Genomic DNA, 21,575 nt, shown 5'->3' on the forward strand with positions numbered 1-21,575 from the left:
TTTGAGCTTTCATCTTTAGCATCTGCTGGCACATGTGCTTGTTGACCTTAGCTGTGTTCTGAGTCACTTAAAAGGTTTTTAAAGGATGCGTATGAAGTGTGGAATTAAGAGTTTGAAATACTTTTAAGTGGTTGTAATGGTCACCTCTGAGCTTCAATATCAAAATGTATATAAGGACTGTTTAGAAAGCATTCAACATCATAAACCAACTAGGGAATAAGATTAATACGCAGCTTTCAAAAGAGAGGATGAAGCAAGGAAAAAGGAGAAAAATATGAGGTAAGAAACTGGGATGAAAAAAGTTTTAAAACACATAATGACAGCTAATTCTTTTAAGCAATGTGAAAGTTGGGTAGGTGGCAGTGAAAGACAGAAAGTGGCCAGAGTTCATTGGAATAGATAATTGAAATTAATACTTGGGTTAACTGAGCAGTAACTGATGCTAAATTGTTGAGGCTTAAAGCCGATTTGTCATTATTTAACCCCAAATTTGACCATAGAAACCAGGAAGTAATCAAGTAAATATAGAGAAGAATTTCCTTTTGTGTTAATTACTGAATTTTAAAGATCTACTCTCAGCAACTGTGATATTTACATGTTTTGTAAAACCAAAGAAGTGAAAAACAACAAAAGAAATTGTCATCACTGATGACAGCAGAGGTTTTCACAAGAACTTTGAATCTTGTTTTTCATCTGTGTTAAGCAATTTATGTTGTTCATCTAGCAATACTTACTAGGAGTGAACTATGCATACACTATTTTTCAGAAAGGAAATATCTGTCAAAGGAAAGTGAAACTGAAGACCTCAATGAAAAGGATAATTTAACAGGAGCAAGAAGAGTTTAAAGACATTCACCTATTGAAAGTTTAATTGTATTTTGGAAGAAGAAGGTTATTATTTAGAGCACGATATTGAGCAATGCTAAACACGGCTACAGAATTATAGAGGCCCTAAAACATCAGCTGCAATCCAACTGTTCCAGTGTGAAAATGGTAAGCATAATGATTCCTTTTCAGAACCAGGATTTCTAATATAAACAAAACTGAGACCATCTGGATCACTTAAATTATGATCAAAGGGTGAAGTGCAACGACATGAAGTAGATGCATCAGCACTTTTACCTTGGAGTTCCTTTCAGTTCATTTGTACTGACTGAAATAGTTACAGGACAGTTGTGCTAACAGGGTCATAAAGCGTCTGAAAAACTTTATCCAGTCAGCTGTAAAAACTGACATTAATTGGTGTAGTTTTTTTTACTTCCTGCAGTTGCTCAGCATAGAGGAACAAATCAGCAGAATCACTTATCTGCTAAAATTCACACGGGGTATTATAAAAAGCCCAAGTGAGTATATTTCACACACTAAGATTTTCATATTTTTAAATGAGTGTAAATTTCTACCTACAAATGTGTTACTTGAGAACAGGCTACAGAAAGAGAAGACAAAAGCTTAGCCTTTCAATCCTGATTTCAATGCTGAAATCATGCATGGCCTTGGGCAAATCTTATCAGATTACTGGTATCAGATTCCTCATCCCTGAAAACGGGTTGACAATGCTTATCTCATGTGCTGTTGTGAGGATTATTGTTTGTAACGCTTCTGAAGACTGAAAACATTCCTGAAGTATGAACATTTTTAATTATATCTCAAAGGAGATGTAGGCAAGTAACTCTTCATAAAAGATTGGAATTCCAGTTTAGAAACTGTACTTACTTCAAGTCTCTGAACAATTTCTCTGATATCTTCAGTACAATTATCTGCTGCAGACAGTAGAATACATTCTCCTCTTTCATAAAATATTTTGATGCTTATTAATCCAGACGTCCATCCAATAACATCTCTACAGGAGCAGTTAAACACGACATTTTTTGATTCCTTTTCAATCAACATGATAAACTCATTGGAGATTCCAAGGAGACATTCAATGTCAGCAGACTGGCCAAAATCTCGTGCAATCACATTCCACATAATTGCTCCAACACTGAATAGATGTGCATCTTTCCTTGGTTTCACCTTTTCCTTTTTTTTTGCCCCTAAAGTAATAAAGCTAAACTTTGCTGAAGTATCCACTGTAGCTGTGGTAACAAAATTTTCTGCCAGATCTTTCAAGTATTCTTGACGTGTCCTTGTGGCCATGGCTCGAAATTTTTCCGACTTATGTGCTGCATTTTCGGCATTAATAACTTTGGCTAAAAGGAAGTCCCTAAAGACTGCCGATTTGGGGAAAGTTACACCTTTGGGAATGGGTGGACCAAACGGAGGTACATCTTTTGATCGCGAAACACCAACACTGGAAAAAGAAGAAAAAAATTGCAATAGTTAATTAAAAAAAAAAAATAAAATAATAAAATCAGATGATAAGCAGAACTGTGATCCATGCAGTCCATTTACACAGTTGGGTTTAGGTTTGACATGCCAATTTTCAGACATTTTAGACAACAAAGAAAACTGATTGGGTTGTCTGGTTTAAAATGACTTTTTTCTTTTAAATATATAAAAGACATTGCGGATGTACCTTACTAACACAAAAAATACAAAGGATGACTTCTTAGGGTGTTACCGCCTCCTTTCTTTAATGGAATAAATATAAAAAAGCTTTGTGAGACATAAATTAGAGAAGCATTCTTAAATATTTTTTTATGTAAGTCTATCATTTCCAGGTGTCACTCAGTGGCATGATCTTAAAACTGAGAAATATATAAATAGAAAGAGAATTTATTTTAATCCTCAGACATTTTGCTACGATCAAGTGTGAAGACAAACAAAAAGTATTGGTATCAAATGTGTCTATAATGGGAGCATTCTGCACCTGTTTAAGTTGACTACTCTATGTTCATAAAATTTTGTAATACCTGCAATTCTTGATATGGACAGTTCACAGCAACTTGTAAAGAAATAGGAATATTTTCTCATTGATAAAATTACACCTACACTTGATACATACATAATATATTTCAACTGAAAAAGGTTTTCAAATGGTGTGCAAACTACATATAACTACTAGTAGTTCAACTGAAATGCAGTCACATTTGGAATGACAGACAGACATCATTTAGTAATAAGAAAAATGTAACTTATGAAATGTCATGTGTTATTAAACACAAAAGAGATACTGAAACAAAATCAAGTTCTAAAAGACAGCTTAATTTCTAAAATGTAGCCTAAGTTCTAAAAGACAGCTAAAAGACAGTAATATGACTTGACCTCACGATGTACTTTTATTTCATTCTAAACAATGAATAATAACATTTATATGTTCTAAATCTGCACCATTATGCTTCAAGTCCTTATTATTTGCACAATTTCCAATCAGTTCAGAGCTATGCTTCCAACCTGGTTATGTTGCTAGAATTCATGATGCAGTAACTTAAACGTAAGAGTTAAGGTAATCTGAAACTGGAGATGCTTTTATACTCCCCCAAAGTCCTCATTCACGTGCTTAAAGGCCATGACTCATCCCAGGGTCATATTGAAATACTCAGGAATTTATATAGGCTAATAGCCTTCTCAAGTACTTTATTTTAAATCACTTTCTTTGAAAAAGGAAATGTGCAATACAAATTCTAAATTAATTTCTGTTGTTATGTATGCAAATCTTATTTTCACTAATTTGTTATATCCCCATTTTGTGCACATAAATTAGCAACACAGAACTCTGCATACACCGATTTACGTCTACAACCTGTGCCCCAGAACTCTGGATGTGTGCAAGGGAGACACTGGGGTTTCAAACTCACAGAAAATGTAGCAGAAATTTTAAAACCGTATACACAATATCTCTAGGAATTACAAAATTGTTAAAAGAGGCAGTTCCATTGTAGTCTTAATATCAAACTTAAATAATTATAAGGCTCTACTCACCTATAGCACACATTTTCAGTGCAAGGATTATGCGCTTTGACTATGACAAATACATGTTGAAAGTGGGAACGAATATTTTTTGGAGTAAAAGGAAGTGCTCCTGGCTCTTGGAAGACAATGGTAACTATGTCATTTCCTATATGCCTTTTCCTTAGCAGCTAGACAAGAAACATGCATTGAAAAATTAGTTATAAAAATAATAATAAAAAAAAAATCACAATTTCTTCATTTTTGCAAAAACCCCCAACCAAATCAAAATAAATTAAGCTTAATTTTTCAGAAATAACTTTTAATTAATCATATCCTGGATAGCTACAGATAAAGTATATCGGACTGAACTGCAAAAAGACAGGGAAAGGAAATTGGGCTAAGTTCACAAAAATACTAGTGAGCTCTCTTGCATCCCCACACTAGTTCTGCATAGTTTCTGCTCATTTCTTTCATTCGGTGAGAAAAATGTATTTCTCTTACTTTATTGTGTCCCTTTAATAACAAAAAAAGGTTACATGACTTGACATTTCTCACTATCCAGAGACCTGTACATCAGTTTCCTTTTTACAGTGTAATATTTGCTTCGATATGTAAAAATATAATATTGCTTTTTTTTCAATAAGCCTTGCTTTTCCATGTTGCATTTCTATTAAACATTGTCTTAATATTATGAGCTTGATTTTTTTAATAGATTATCATGAATACTCATCACAAATTTTAACAACTGTATACTTGAGGAACAGAACTGAGACACAATACTAATGGAGCAACAATAGCTCTTAGAAACTCATTAATTAAAAACTTCTTGTTGCAATTGGTAGCTTTTATCATCAAAATATATTTAAGGAATATTTTAAAGTACTAAATCATTGTTACAGGCTAAAACTTAATGAAAACTACAAAACATGTCCAGCAATAAGGGACCACCTCCCTCTATCTTAAAAACAACCCAAAACACAACAAAACAGCATAGTAAAATGATGTTCACTTTCCTCACAGTAGTACCTCGCAAATTTTTTTTTACACTTTTTTCTTAATACCTTTGCTTATAAAACATCCATGTATATATTACCAGACCAAAAAAAGTAGTCCAGCATGTGCTGCATTTTAAATATCCACTCAGTCTGCCAAAGACCCTGCATTTTCAACTAATAGCATATAGATGCTTAAAGCTTTATCTTAGCTCATGTGTAACTAAAAAGAACACAAGAATAAATTTATTTGAAAACTTTACGACAGAACAAGTAAAAATTTCTCTATTGAGCTGATTTTATGGAACATAATCTTTTTAATAAAAGAGTATTTGCTTTTATTTTCTCAGTTTCACTGAAAGTTAGTATTTCAACTACCACAAAAAAAGCAAAGTTGCATATGCTAAAGCCTAAGACCCATACGTATGTTTCATTACATCTCCTAAAATAACACAAAGTATGGTATCCTAAAGGTAGAAAGAAGGGCCAAAGCCAGAATTTTAAAGCACTCAGTATATCTATATTATTTTAAATATAATCATAGAATGGTTTAGGTTGGGAGGGACCTTGAAGATCCCCTAGTTCCACCCCCCCTGCCATGGGCAGGGCCACCTCCCACTAGACCAGGGTGCCCAGGGCCACGTCCAGCCTGGCCTTGAACACCTCCAGGGATGGGGCATCCACAACTTCCCTGGGCAACCTGTTCCAGTGCCTCACCACCCTCAGAGTGAAAAATTTCTTCCTAATACCTAAACTAAATCTCCCTTCCTCCAGTTTGAAGCCATTCCCCCTCATCCTATCTCTACGTACCCTTGTAAAAAGTCCCTCCCCAAGAAATAAGTCTTCTGACGAAAATTTAAAACAGATATAAGAACAGAAAATATGATTTGGTACAAGCCGTGGCTCAGTCAAGTTTTCAGGTTTTTAAGACTAAAAATAAAAATAACTGTCTATTTAAGCAATTTAAGATAGGCATCCTGTTGTGTACAAATTACAGAAGTACACTATGTGGAACTGATCACAAGTGTGTTACGTATATTTTAATTTGCTGAGCCAAGTGAACTGTACAATCAGATCATAGTGAAGCACAAGTTCATGTTTAGAAGTTATTATTATCTCACATGTTGGAATTTACACCGCAGTTAAATTTGTAAGAAACCTTCCAATTATGAGGTACAAGGTGATTCATTTCTGCCTTTGTTATATAGCTCACTGCCCAATTAGTCTTTCTTGCTATAGTGGTTCATGCCTGTATATGTCCACACAGCAAAATTAAAAAAATTAGAAAGCAACATCCTCTTTAAAGTTGTATTTATTTCTCAAGACAATCACTGTTTTCAAGAATATTTTCTGCTTTTGTAGACCTCTTTAGGAGGTTCTGCTAAGCATAGGTTGCTTAAGCAAGAACAGTAGTCACTTAAGGGGTAAATTCTACAAGTGTTTGAAATTTTACTAGCAAAAATAGTCTTTTCAAAATTATAGCAGTTCCCACATCCTATCCCTAAACTATTTTTCCAAGAGCTTATACCTCTAAGAGGCACAAAAATAGGAAACAGGAAGTCAGGTCATCATTTTTAAGAACCTTACCAAGCTTGCAGAGATCTTAGTGACATCTTCAACATTTTAAAATAAAATCAGTGTAACACTGTTATAAATAACTGTCATGCATAAGTGGTCAGTGAACTTCAACACAATGCAAAGGCAAAGCACAGTTGTGGCTGTGCACAGAGTTATCATAATGCAAAGAACTTGGAAAGGGGAAAGAAGTTAACTGGGGTGATCTGGAAGATGGAAAGAAGTGCTCTGGATAGGATAAAGGAATAGGAAAAGAATACAGTATTGAATGGAAAAGAAGGAGGGAACACATACTTCCCTGGGAAATGTGAGATAAGGACAGCATACTGAAAATGAAAAAGGAATTGAAGGAAACCGGAACTAAGCAAAAAGATTTATAAGAAACCCTTTTCTACTTTCCATTCTATAACCTAGATTTTCCTCCCAACTTTTACCTCTTAGGTTTTTGTTGTTTTTATTTCTTCCAGGTTCTCAGTTTCCCCTTCCTCTCCCATTTTGAGGTCTGCTCAGGTTTAGGGGTTTGGGGGGTTACTGTATTTCTCTTTTTTTTTTTTTTTTTTTTTTTAAATCTGCCATTCTAACATACTCTAAAGAGTCTCATGCCCATGCAGAGCACAATAGGAAGTCTCAATAGGGTGCACAGATTACAGAGGATTACTTACAGTAAGGAGACATCAAACACGCTTTGACATCATTCTAGTATCAGTCTAAATTGTCATGGTAGAATTTGAAAACGAACCCAATCAAGTATGATAGGCAGCCAAAAGGGAATCGGTGAATTTTTATGTAAGAATACAAGACACGCAAAGGGGAGTTCAGTAAGGAAAATATGTTAGAAAAGCAGAATCCATTAGATTAGAATTATTTATACCATGTAATACTTTATAATATAATTTTGAGATTTTTAACTAGTCAATTCTTAATTTTCAGATATGCATCTCTGAAGAAAAGAATTGTCTTAAAACATAGCATATTTACAGGGTATGCCCAATCATAAAAATCTATCCACTTCTGTGGAATGTTAATTGCCTAATCAAACTGTGAAACAAGGAATTCTTGTTGAAGTAGCAGTGAAATATATTCTTCATTCGATTAAATGATAACATGTTAAGAGTCAAATACGAAAATCTTCAAACTTAACATTTCTAAAATAAGTGGTTTCAAAAGTTTTATTTTCAATTTGTGTTCTTAACCAGTACCAAAACCAGAAATAAATGGTAAAATGTATTTCATCAAATCTGGTTAAACCGAGTTTGGTATAACCACAGGTCTTGTTAACCCAATCATTTTAACAGTAGCTTAAACTCAACAAATTTATTTCATTATTGCATATCTGTTTCATTTTAAAATTTTCATTAAACCAGGTGAAAACTGATTATTTGAACTGATTTAAATCAATCAGGTCTGACCACGTGCACACAAGCAGACTGCAAATGTGTGAACGGGAAACTTGCAAGGGAATGAACTGGAAAGGGACGTTGCAAAGGTAAAGTTTAAAGGGGAAAGCCTTGAACTACGATTTGAAGAAAAGGCCAGTAAAGGAAAAGAAACTGGCCACACCAGGGCTGGTAGTCTTTTCTGTCCTAGGGAAGGAGCAGCTGACTTGAAATTTCCCAGCCTATGTTGCAGCCAAAGTGAAAATTACCTTGCTCTTTGGATCTCCTGCTGGCTCTAAAACTAGAGGGATGTCCTGATCAGGGACCAAGCAGGGCGTAGTTATGTCCTGGAAGAAGCAACAAACAATTCTGGTGTGGCCCGCTTTTGGCTCACAAGTATTTGGAATCTAAGCAACGCTCAGTGCTTGCTCATTGAAGGTCATAGTCCCAGATGATGAAGAGTGTCTCGATACCTTGCCCAGTCATTACCAAACAAGGCATATAGGGATAGGATGCATCAACCTCATTGTCAGTACGTACACAATATGCTAGCAAAAAATAACTGTTGAATGGGGGTCTTCATTGCTAACATAACCTAAAAGGAAAATTACTATGGTCCCTAACTTCCCTTTACTTGGGTATGTAGAATTAGTGAGCCAAACCCTGAAGAGACAAACAACATTCATATTCCACAGCACCTGTAAGTCTCTCTCTGTCTTGAGCACAACGGATGCAATTGCATCTGTGATCTTCAGCATCTAAAACGTCTCAAGGAGAAAGACCTAATTGAATTTTATCCTAGCTTCTGAGAAGCAACACTGTTGATACAATTCACACTTCAGTATGTATTTTGGAACTAAACAGTAATAGAAGAAAATTAAACAGTGATTATAGACCCCTTTTGCACATTAAGGCTGGCTAAATTCCGGTCATTTGGGTGTGCTTGTCACATTTCATTAAGACAGTGTCCATGCTGTGCAAATACTGCTAGATCCCAGCACCTAAAGAAAAAATCATGTGGTGGGTCTTCAGATAGGCACACTACTTGAACTTGGAAAACTGTCACATTATTTTGACCCAAGAAAGCCATTAATAACAACATGGTGCTTCTACTAAATATCGAACCTGTTAAAGTGACAATATGAGAGCTTACTAAAACACTGTGGAAAGGAGTGCTTGTTCCTGGGGGAAATCATGGAGTTAAAACTGGAAGATTTGGCTATACACAAGAATTAACACCTGTCTATAAAGAAAGACACATAGGAAATTATGAGAATTAAAAGAATGCACAGGAAGAAGTGAAAGGACAGTAATAGGGTGTGGCTGAGTAACACAGCAGTGAAGCAGACAAACAGCAAACGATTACGAAAATTAGTGAATTGTGGCAAGAGGATATCCTGTTCTCACAAACAAGGGAAAGTCATGAAAGACAACAAAAGTTATGAACTCCAAGTAAGGCCATATTTACTGTCAGTGCCTGTGATTAGCTATGAAAATATTATTTTTTTCCTTTCAAGGCAAGCTCATTCAGTGTATTATATCTTAATAGTGTACAGTTTTGCCTATTTACATGTCCTTTCCAGTCAAAGATTGTTGTGACTGATTACAGACAGAACAACTCCTAGTGTGTTTACTAAATGAATAGTGTATTGTAATAAGGTGTAAGTGAAAGTTTAGAAAAATGGCGCAATCTCAAATCAGTGGTTATGAACCAATACCTTGATTAATAGTTATTGGCACAGTAGAGAATGTGACATAGGTGAACATTCTGTCTTCTGAAAGCCACACACATTAAGATGTGAGTCATCTAAACATCCATATTATTCATATGGTGAAGATTTTCTGTCTTTTGATTCCTAATTTAGTTCCTTTAAACCACATCTAAGTGTAATGGAGTAAAATTTGCAGTTTGTCTTAACTGTTCACTTGAAACAGTTCTTCAAACAGTTCAGAACATTATGCACCGACTATTTAAAATACATAAATATATACTTTCTTCCATTTTGATTTTCATTTATCCATTCTCAAGAATTTTAATCGCTTTCTTTTATCTTTTTCTTGCTGCCTTGACACATCTCTTTTTCTTCCCACAAGACCTATTGATAGGGTAGACATCAAAGATACAACTCACATATGGTTTAACAAACAGTAACCATCTTTTGTATGCTGTTCAAAATGAAAGTGAGATAGCATCTTTATTTCATGACAACCCTCCAAAATGACTGAAATCTTTATATCTTGCATGGCAATGAGAGAATATTTTAACACTAACCAAATAAATCCAACATTTATTTCTGCAGACCTAGGAAAATGCAGAGTAGTAGTGCAGAAAGTTACGAACCATTATCACTCTGACCCATGAGCAATTCTGACTTTTTTTTTTTTTAAGTGTTAATTTTGATATATTATACCAAATGTGCTTGTACTTTTTAATTCAGTTGCAAGAAATATCTGAGACAGGCAAGACAGAGTAACCTTACTGGTGCACTGCACACTTTGGATGTTGTGCTGTTTTTTAGCCATCCTTAATGCTTTAAAGATATTCTGAATGATTACATAAGCAAAGGGAATTCTCCAGAAATAAAATCAGTACACTGCAGTTTTCTATCTTCACAAGCAGATACCTTGAAGGATATAGTTAAGCATTTATTATGAAGCTGACATATTAATAAACATTTCAAGATCCGTAGTATAAGGATTAAGTAGAATAGTTTTAAAAATCTTATTACATGCATATTTTAACCATAAGACTATTTTCAAAACTTCATTCCATTCAATGTCTACAACATACATAAGATGTAAATCCAGCTCAAACTGAAAACAGCTCATTCACCACAAGCAACACTACCTCTTAATAATATAATTAAATGAGGTAGATAGGATAAGTTCCTGAGTTATAAAAATCCTATGAGATTTCTAATGCCTTTTGATATTTCAAGAAAAAAAAAAAACGAGTCATACTTTATATAAAACAATTTAGTTTTAAATCGGTATTACTTTGAAAAGCCCCTCAATGTCAAACATTTATAATGTAAAATTTCAATGAAAAGTTAAAAAACATACCTGTTGCCTGTTACTGGGCATGTATGGAAGCATTGTTGATACATGAAACATTAACTCATAATCTTTATAGGTAGTATAGAGAGAATGAGTTCCTGTTGAATCAGCTGAAAATGAATTTAATCGTAAAAAGGTCAGTAAAATAGAACATTCATACTACTCTTCAGGACACCACTCTTTGCATGCTGTGATTTAAATCTATCAATGCAATTTAAAACATTTTTCAGTAGAACAAAACCAGTTTGCATCAGCTGAAGATCTACTCTTTATTTTCATATTATGACATAGAAAGGTCCTGCAAGAATTTGCACAAAAAGTTTGCTGTCTATGAGGCCTAAATGATCAAATTTTGAATATATTGGCATTTCATGAAAAAAAAAGAATGAACACTTAGCTACTTCAGGACAGTTTTATATAATATATATTTTCATTATTTAAAACATTAATAAGGACAATCGACTAATCCCATACTTTACCAAAAATAAACTGAAAATGCTACTTCAAATCTGACATTAAAACATATAATGCAGCTCAGACAATTTAAAAACATAAAATATGTACATAATGCATTGTAGTACAATGTCAAATAATTTTATTGGGAATCTTCAGATCTTTTAAAATGATTAAAATACATTTCATTATCATATGACTTAGGAATTTTATTGATGAAGTTAGTATTTCAGAATATTTACAGCAAATTAGAGGAGTTGTACTCTGTAGTCATAAATCAATCCTTTTTATTCACCTTCTTTAATATGTATAGATTATTTAAGTAAGTACAATCAACTTTAAAGCACCCTACTGAGTCAAGACAACATCAATTTTTCTTCTCTTTTTCCATGTTCACTCATTTTTTTAATATAATTTTATGTTATCCACACCAATAAACATTCTCCAGCACTCTCTTCCATACACTCTTTAAGGTTTTGGGGTTTTGTTTTGTTTTAAACAGTAACTGTATTCCAAAAAGAAATTGGCCATGTTCATTCTCTGGTTAAAAGTCTATAAACATACACTTAAGTGTTATAAACATACACTTAAGTGTAAAATTCAACAGTTACCATACTGTATCTGAAGCCCTAAACCTGAAAATATTTATGTGTGTGTATAATTTTGAACACATTCATATTACAACTGGTTTCATCAGTTATGTTTGTACAATAATAAAATTAACTTCATATCTTAACATTGATGTAATGTAAATTAGTTACATAGGAAATAGGGAGCATAATTACCACTGAAGTTTCTTTCTTACAAGTTGCTAAAAAAACCCAAACATTATTGCACTCCTCTATTTTAAAATCTTTGTTGAAAACATAATTCCATTATAACCTTTCAACAGCATTTTAGAAAGATCGATTTTTGAAGAGATAGAAGGAGGAAGTAAATTATACTGTGAAATACAAGTATCTGCCTAAACTACAGTGATCTCAGCAATGCTATTCCCTGACTCCTTTTGTAATTAGATATTAAAGTCAAATTATCTTGAACAGATATTGCACAAAACAGTCCCTTTACATACATATTACAGAAAGGCTGATTCCTTACCCATAAACCAATCCTTTCCTAATGCAACATCCTACTTAGTTAAATACTTTTGTTTTAGCACCTTGACTTTGGAAATGAGCTAGCAAGTTTTTCTTCTGAAATTTAGTCCCTTACACTAAGCAAGCTGAAATCTTCTAACTCAACAGATGCTTTACTGAACACCTATTAAGGCCCACCATGATTAAATTTATGTGATGGTTGCTACTACAAACATTACTCTGCTGACAATTTTAGTGAAAAGAAATTCTATCTGGGCTGACGTTTCTGTACTTCATTCCTTTCTGAACATTAGTTTTATTTCACAAAGTTTGAGAAAAATTGGCTAAACATTTTTTTCAGTTACAAAAAAATTCTGCTTTTTTTTTTTTTTTTTCAGAAAAGCACTTTTTACCAAATGAAAGTTAAACAGCACTATTCCTCTGTAGATATAAATTGCAACATTTCCTCAATCTCTTTCACCTTCAATTCTCTCTTTACAGATGTAAGGAAATTGAATGCAGACATAATCCAATTTATCCATAGTATAATCCATAATTAAAGTCTGAACATTACAAATGAGAATATTAATGTTCTAATAATGATCTCTTAATTCCTCATTTCTAGTAGACTGATATGTTTTAAAACATACTGAACAAATTATATAGTGTTGAATTGGTAAAGTTTCCTCTAATTTTCTTATTTCTTGATCTTGGGATTTAGAACTGCATGCCATTAAAAACGCAGTAAAGAAGGGCAGAAAAGAGTTTGTAGTTAATATATTCCACATGTTCTTCACATTTGCACTGGGTCTGGCTTGGACGGAGCTGATTTTCTTTATAGCAGCCCACATGGTGCTGTGTTTTCTGTATGTGATCAAAACAGTGTTGATAACACACCAATGTTTTAGCTATTGCTGAACAGTGTTTGCACAGGATCAGAGCTTTGTCCATTTCTAACACTGTCCCCCACTCCAGGGAGTATCCTAGGGGTGGGCAAGAGTTTGGGAGGTACCCAAGATGGCTGACTCGAATTGACCAAAGGGATATTCCATTCCGTATTATGTCCTGCTCTATTGTAAAACTGGAGCAGAGGGAGATGTTCCCAAGCTAGCTGATGGAAGGTAGCAAGTGACTGCCTTTGCACCACTTGTTTTTGTGAGGGTTTTTTGTTGGTTGGTTGTTGTGGTGTTCGGTTGGTATTTTGGTGGGTTTGTGGGTTTTGTGGGGGGAGGAGGGTGTGTTTGGTTTTTTCCTTTCTTTCCTTCACTTGTTGAACTGTCTTAATCTCAGCTCACAAGTTTTTCTTGCTTTTGCCTTTCTGATTTTCTCCCATATCCTGTTGGGGGGGGAGAGTGAGCAAACAAGTGGTTGGGGGCTTACCTGCCAGACAGGTCAGCCCACCACAACATTCTACAATCCATAAGAAATGGACCAATTAATTAATTACTTACAAAATATTAAATAAACAGACCAAATTTTTTTTAAAAAATAACTCTAAGAAAAAAACACACATCTAGTTAAATATTTGAAAATAGAAAAACTTAATAAATGTGAACTCTACAAAAACTGAGCAAGAAATATTACTGAAACATTACACCTACCAAAAAAGTAGCTACTAGAGTTGAAATTATTACACTGCTCTGAACCTGCAGGCAGTCAGATCCATGTATTATCCAATTATAAATACGACATGCAGTAATATTTGCTGTGCCATTATATTAAAAAAAAAGTATAACACAAAAAAGGTGATAATTAAGTCAGTATTTTACATTTTGTATAAAACTGAAGACTGTATCTTTGTGAATTCTCTTAATTCCATTGTTTGTTGCAAACTATAAGAACATATTATGACAGGCCAATATTGTTACTGGTATACAACATTAGTAAAACATTAAAATTATGTTACTGAATGATACATACATAATGCCCATCAGCAATGTACATTCATACTGAATCATGGCAAATATAGAAACTGAATTTGCTTGACAGACCAGCATACATTTTCATATGGAAAAATTACGAGGTGGTATTCGGTCATGCTCTGATTGAGGAAAAAGCAAAAACAAAACACCCCTTACTCCTTTGAACTTTTCATCCCTATTTATCAATGCATGCCAGAAGTCTGACATCCACAGCATGTAATAAATATTTCGACACGTTCATTTGAAAAATGAGTTATTATTCTGTACTGAAATAGGATGCAATAGTCTCTATCAGGCCTGAATTCTTAAAGTGAAACAAGAATGGATTTAAGCAAAGAGGCAATAATGTTAATAAAAATAAATGTGGTGCTTACGTAGGTTGACAGGGCTATGGAATTGCAGCTTTCCCACCCTGCAAGTCATAAATTAGAATCTGTCATAGGATTCATCTAACTTTTCACCATTTCCCACCACTACTGGAGATGGAGAATGTGAAAAGGTTCTTGAGTTGCAAAGCTGGTCTCCCTTCATTGCAAAAGCATAAGGTTTTATCACCAACTTCACACATCTCATTTCCCACTGGAGATTCACCTATGGACAGTTTACCTGCACTGGGTACCAACCACAACGTACATGCACTAGACATTTCTGAAAATTTAAAAGATGAATCATTAAGTCTCTCTCCTTATGCTGCACAGGAGATGACAGTCCAACAGTGCACTAACAGTTTGTTTAAGAAAAATCCTTTTATGACTATGACACTGATCAGTGTTCAAATGTACCATTTTAGAAAAAATAAAAATCCAGATGTATTACAGTTAAATGAAGACTGTCGCTAAAGTAGCAAAAACACGCAAGAGATTCCTAAGAACCAGGCTAGATCAGGTGGGTAAGTAGTAGGAGGAACAGAGAAGCAAGTAAGAGGACTTATCAATTCCTATATCTCTGTAACTATCTGAAAGGTAAACTATCCCTTGCAAGAAAAGATCTTCCCTTAACTTCCTTAAAGTGCATCTGTCTAAGCTTCCTTCTTGGCAGCTTACCTCTAACAGTTCAAGGAACTTTCACATTTGATTAGAAGAATAAGCAGAATACACACACAAGTAGCAGGATTTAATCTTTTACAAAAGTTGCACTTCTCTAACAAACATATGCTTTTTCTGTTGTACACAGGCCATATACCGTGTATATATATATAAATAATTCTTTTTTCAGGATGTAGTATGCAAGCTACAGCAAAAATAAGGACACAAATCAAATCATAGAATCATAGGGTTGGAAGGGACCTTTAAAGGTCATCTAGTCCAACCCGCTGCAATAAACAGGGACACCTTCAACTAGATCAAGTTGCTCAGAACCCATCCAAGCTGACCTCGAATGTTTCCAGGGATGAGGCATCTACAACTTCTCTGGGCAATCTGCTGTTGTGTACACAGGCCATACCGTGTATATATATATATAAATAATTCTTTTTTCAGGATGTAGTATGCAAGCTACAGCAAAAATAAGGACACAAATCAAATCATAGAATCATAGGGTTGGAAGGGACCTTTAAAGGTCATCTAGTCCAACCCGCTGCAATAAACAGGGACACCTTCAACTAGATCAAGTTGCTCAGAACCCATCCAAGCTGACCTCGAATGTTTCCAGGGATGAGGCATCTACAACTTCTCTGGGCAATCTGTTTCAGTGTTTCACCACCCTCATCATAAAAAAAATTCTTCTCTATATATAGTCTTTATGTCTATAAAAAGAGTATGTTACAATAAAGTAGATGAATACCTAGATATCCTTAGATAACAGCTCATAGTGATCAGTAGTCAAAATCCTGTTAAATTTAACTTTACTCATTCTTAGTTTAATGTAGTTTTTAAGGGCAATGAAAAGCAGTGCTAATAAAAGAAGTGTGTTAGCATATCATTGACTTTAAGAGCAATATTTTGGTTCCTATTTTTGCTACAAAACCCAACAAACTTTTACAATTAGATTATTATACTATTGGACTTAAGGAAACTGAAAGACCTGAGGAAATGGCAGTAAAAATGTAGTGGTTAGATAGATGAATGTTTATCAACTGACAAATGATAACATGCTTACTGTGCATGCGTGAGAAACCAGAAAACTGAGAAAACTTGATGGCTCCTCAAATTCAAACATCAATATACATGTTGATTAAAAAGAAGCACAAAAGTTTAGTTAAAATAAGGAAAATGGTCCCTTGCCATGACTCTGCATTTTGAAATACATATCTTTTCTTTTGCCTTTTTAAGTATAAGATGTTAAAAGTGTAGCTGAGAAATTCTGAAATATATAAAAACTATCACTCACATAGTATGATTTTAACTACGTGTAAACAAATGAACTAAGTTGCTTTGATTTTCAGTTCTACTAATGCCACAAAGTAAATAACCTTTCAGACAAGGTATGATACATGCTTTTAATATCCACTTCATCTTCCTCATTTACTATACAATCTTACTAATCAAAACCCAAAGTTAAGAGCATGAAAAGACAAAATGGGATTTGCAGAAGATAAACTGGATAATTATAGTTTCTAGCATAGGTGGGAAAAATTACTTACTTTTATTATCTAGCTGAGCCCTGTATTTACTAAATCCTTTGAGCCGTACTCTCTGGCCCAGCAGATCAAGGAACTCTTCAAAAGCTGGTCCTGCCATCTCATTGTTATACATTTCTTCCTCTGTGCTTTGGCCTGCTTTGCAGTAAAGGATACCAATCTTATGTTGAAAACTCAGCTGAAATAAAAAAAAAAATAAGGAAAGGAAAAATTACAGAAGCAAAGGGAAGTCAATACTAGAACAAATATTAATAATTAATATATTAACACTGTTATAACCCCTGGCAGAAGTTATTTGAAAGTGAAAAAAGTGTTCTGATTTGGGGAATTAGGTCACCACAGAAAGAAAAAAAATAAAATCCAACAACTATCTTGAAAGAACACAGGACTGTCACTATCCAAACACAGATAAAAGCAGTACATGAAGACTTTTGACATAGTTATCTATAAAAGCACACTCTACGGCATGTTATACTATGTGAATACTCAGAAGTATACTTCAAGCTAAAAATCAGATTGCAGTTAAATAGTTTTGTTAAACAGAGTCTCAATTCTAGAACATTAAAAAGAGATAAATTACTTCTATAAAAAATAAGTGGAAAAACTATAAAAACCTAAGTATAAAAAGAGATGATTACTTCTTAAGCGGAGTATTGTCTTATTTTCTTAGCTTTTATGCATACTTAAGATGACAAACAGGAAACCTCCATGTGAATGGATTAGTCCTATTATTCTTAACTGACAACTTTTAGAGCTTCAAACTGACAGACCATCAGTCACACCAGATTCCCTTAAGACATTTATCTATATTCACGACTTAAATCAACTCTTCAGCTGTAAATTTCTCTTAAACTTCAGGATTAGTGTTTAAAATGTGGGTTATGCAAAGACTGTATGTATTCCTATTAGAGCAAAAGTGACAAGAACAGTCTGCTTCACCTTAGTCATATGTTAAGTATATTGTAAAACTCAAATCCATAGCCATGCTACTGCACTGATGTTTCACCACAGCAATTTTGAGGAAAAGTTACAAGATGAGAATACTAGAAGGTCGATACAAGAAAACATACACACATGAAAGAAGAAAGTGTCAAAAATATCATTCCAGACTTCAAATGATCCTTAACCTTCCCTCTTCAATAAAGGCTGCATTTCTCCATTGTAAGTGGAGAGCTGTATATAGGGCAGTTGCCAACAGTCAATTAAAAACAAAGCAAAAAAAAAAAAAAACCAGGAAAAAACCAAAAGAAACCCCACTACTCAGATCCTCATCACCCCTGGAGAAATAAAAGCTTTCACTGTGCTTTTACTAACCTAGTCTTCTGCGTCTTCATGATGCTGCTGCTTTTTTAAGTTAGCATTCTTTCTTTGTCTCCTATACAAGCCAAGATTTAACTTGACAGCATTCTTGGTTTAACTATTTACCTTCACATACAACCAACACACAAACAATCCAAGATGTCCAAGTTAACGAAGATTTTTAAAGGCCATAGATAGAATCACTGACATCAGGAATCTCATGCCCAACAGGTAAATATATGAAAATGAAGTAACAGGGAAATGCTGGACTATTAAAGTCAATAGTAAAACACTTCATAACATCAATTAGGCCTGGAGTTCTTTTCTTATTATGAAGTTAGGCCCATCAGTGGGATCTTCTCATTTTAACTAGAATAAACAGGCCTAATTCCATGATTTGAGCAGATCTATATTCCTGGCAATGCACGCTACAGAATTTGGTCTACTGGTGTTAAAAACCTGCGGCATAGCAGGAATAAGTAATGTAAAATTGCAGCCCACCTGCCTCTCCACTGAGCCCCAACCATCCTCTCCCTTTGATAACTGCTGTAAGTAGGGGTAAGCCCTTGTGGAACACACTCTGGCAGGTGGCCACCGACCAGGGAGCAGTTAGGAACAAAGAACAGGCTTAGTAAGGACAGGAATGAGGAATAGTGCTACAGTAAAGTTCTACCTGGGCAGCACAGAACACACAAGAACTAGGAGCTGGGACAAAGTTTGATGTGGAATGGGAGGGATGACCATCTGAAATAGAAGGAGGTTCTGGGTTATGGATGCACTGTAGGAGCTGCCTGAGGCAGACCACTGAACTCTTTGGAGCAGGGCAGGTTAAGATACCAGCTTGCTCTTGTCATTTCCTTTTGACTGGCCTTAGATACTGCCCATCCAGAGCGCTTCCTTGTTTGAGGCCCATTTTGAAACACTGCCTAGAGGAGTTCAGTACTTAACAAAAGGTTCCAGATTGCACACTTGTGACTATTTTATTCAGTGGAACACTAGGATGAACATTTAATGGAGGAAACTGGAAGAGAACTGGTCATATAAGCATTAGATTATCAGAAGCAGTGCTGTTACTTCACACTTTTCAGTAGAGACTTACAACGATTGTGAGCACACTGCCACCTCTATACCAGCTCTGTGTCAAATAGTTAAGCTTAAACCACAGGGAATATAAGTTAATTTCCTTGACTTCACACTAGAATTGAGGAGTGAAGTTAAATGCTAACTGAGCCACCAACAATAGGGGGAGCAACTAACAGTAAAGAAGCACCTAGGCAAAATACTCAGTCTAGAAATATGCAGTCATGCTATGCCATTCGTTCTGAGGAAACCAGTCATTTCTGAATTTGTTCATGAATACCAATATAATTCCAAACAGGATTGAAGTGTACCTCTATCTTCCAAAACAACCTACCATCTCATGGTTTAAACAACGTCCTGGGAGACTTTGAAGATGAGGATCTGAAACTCCCCAGCCCAAGGAAGGGATTCATCCTGGGTTTTCACTTCACGGACAAGTACTGTAAACACTAGGCAATTATGTACAAATTTGATTCTACCGATACCACTATTCCTAAACAAGGCAGCAGCTGCAAGCTCATTTGCAGTAACCTGAACCTCTTACCCACGTGCTAGGAGCATTCGTGACTATGAAGTTAGAAGACCTAAGCAGAAGAACTCTCATGCCAAAATCATGGGGACTGTGCAGAAGCAGAAATCCAGGCACCTTTAGACGCTTAAGAAAGAAGTAACTAAATGAGCTTTGGCAGGATCTTCTTATGTGGCAGATTTAACTGGCACAAAAAACTATCAGAATATATAAAACTGATAAAGTTTGCCCATTTTGAAATGGTACTGCATGGTTATTTGCAGATATGTTCTGATTTTGTGATTTCTAAATTAGAAATTTTACATTAAATGTAACACTGAGAACAACTTTATAGTATGACATCAGAAAATAATTTCTAAACCTGTTTAGCTACTTGGGTATAGGATATGTATTAAAGGTGCATAGCAGTCCTTCCCGACTCAAAATGACTATGTTCTAGTCAGAATCACTAACTACTGAATCTAGGCATCTTGTCACCTTCTTGTACAGTATAGATTCTTCACCATGTAGCAACAACTTGTTGACTTTCATTGTGTGAAGATTTTGGAATTTTTCTGGCAAAAAAAACCCTCAAGAGATTGGACACTCAATAGCCACTAAATATCACTGTAATCGAAGCTTCTAATTTCCCTGGGCTTTTTGTAAACTTCAGCCTTTGGCCTAGAGAGAAGTGAACATTTCCAGAGGGATGTGAGGGGAACCAAAAAGTGTATATACAAAAAAGAACCATTAGCAGAAATGGGGAAGGTGAACTAGGGGGGAATTAGAGAGAGGTAAAAAAAAAAAAGAATCCTGACCAGGTTATAGACAAATAGTTGACTTTTCTTGTAAATCTACAGCCAAATATAATGCTGATTATCATATATGCCAGACTAAATTGGGAAAATGCAGATTCTTTATTTATATATTCAAATTAGGTCAACGATCCAACTTGCACCTACTTTCTACTGTCATTTTAGACAAAAAGTTTTAGCCACAAATTTCCTCCATAATCCAATACTAGATTTCACTGAAAACTATGAAACACGTAGAAAATGAAATAAAAACACCGAAACAGTCTTTAGTGTGCTGAGGAACTGCACACATTTAATATACCATTACCAAAATGAATATTATTCTGGTGACAGTATTAATCCTCTAGGTCATGATTCATATTTTTAAATTCATGACACTTCAGCCAGTCATCACCTTCATTTGCCAAGCATAACATTCTTTATATTTGCTTGATTAATAAACTGAAAGCATCAAGTACATAAGAGGATTAAAAGCATAAATGGATCTCATGCCAGTTCTTTGCACAGCTTTCTGTCTATGTTCAAGTAATTATCTCATAATAAGCAGACACATAAAGATACATTAATATTACATTTTGCCTGGTGACAGCCCATTTCACAACAGGATTAAATTTTCAGAATTGATCACCCAAAATAAAAAGAAATGCTATGTACTGCTGTTTCACAAAATTAGGAGTTGACGATTAAAGAAATACTTTGACCAGTTCAATGGACAATCTCCGTTTCCAATTTGTGGGAAATACTTCTAGTGAGTTTGGGAAATATTCAGGTCAGGTCAAATAAAGTAGTACTCTACACTGCCTAGAAGATACTGCCGGTCTGAGTAGTGAATATTATTATATTAGATTAACCTAAACTCACTATGGAGCTCAAACAGGAAAGACAGAGCAACAGTACGTCAGGAACTCCTAGATTCAGAGCTGAGTGCTTCTGATTTCCCTTTATTGTTTTACCAGAAGACATTACAAACACAGGAAAAAAAAAAAAAAAGGACATTAGGCAAAATGAATTTT

General features: G+C 34.7%; 1 protein-coding gene across 1 annotated transcript in view; it reads right to left on the reverse strand.

Moving 5' to 3' along the window:
- Window positions 1-21,575, reverse strand: part of SIPA1L2 (signal-induced proliferation-associated 1 like 2) — a 90,193-nt gene that overhangs the window by 57,942 nt on the left and 10,676 nt on the right. The window contains exons 4-7 of the mRNA XM_009891145.1: window positions 16,864-17,038; window positions 10,838-10,941; window positions 3,862-4,019; window positions 1,714-2,290 (exon numbers count right to left, since the gene is read on the reverse strand). Coding sequence (XP_009889447.1) covers window positions 1,714-2,290; window positions 3,862-4,019; window positions 10,838-10,941; window positions 16,864-17,038 — 1,014 coding nt within the window. The remainder of the gene's footprint in view (window positions 1-1,713; window positions 2,291-3,861; window positions 4,020-10,837; window positions 10,942-16,863; window positions 17,039-21,575) is intronic.

Source organism: Charadrius vociferus, unplaced genomic scaffold, assembly GCF_000708025.1.
Source record: "Charadrius vociferus isolate BGI_N301 unplaced genomic scaffold, ASM70802v2 scaffold78, whole genome shotgun sequence".
NCBI lineage: Eukaryota > Metazoa > Chordata > Aves > Charadriiformes > Charadriidae > Charadrius > Charadrius vociferus.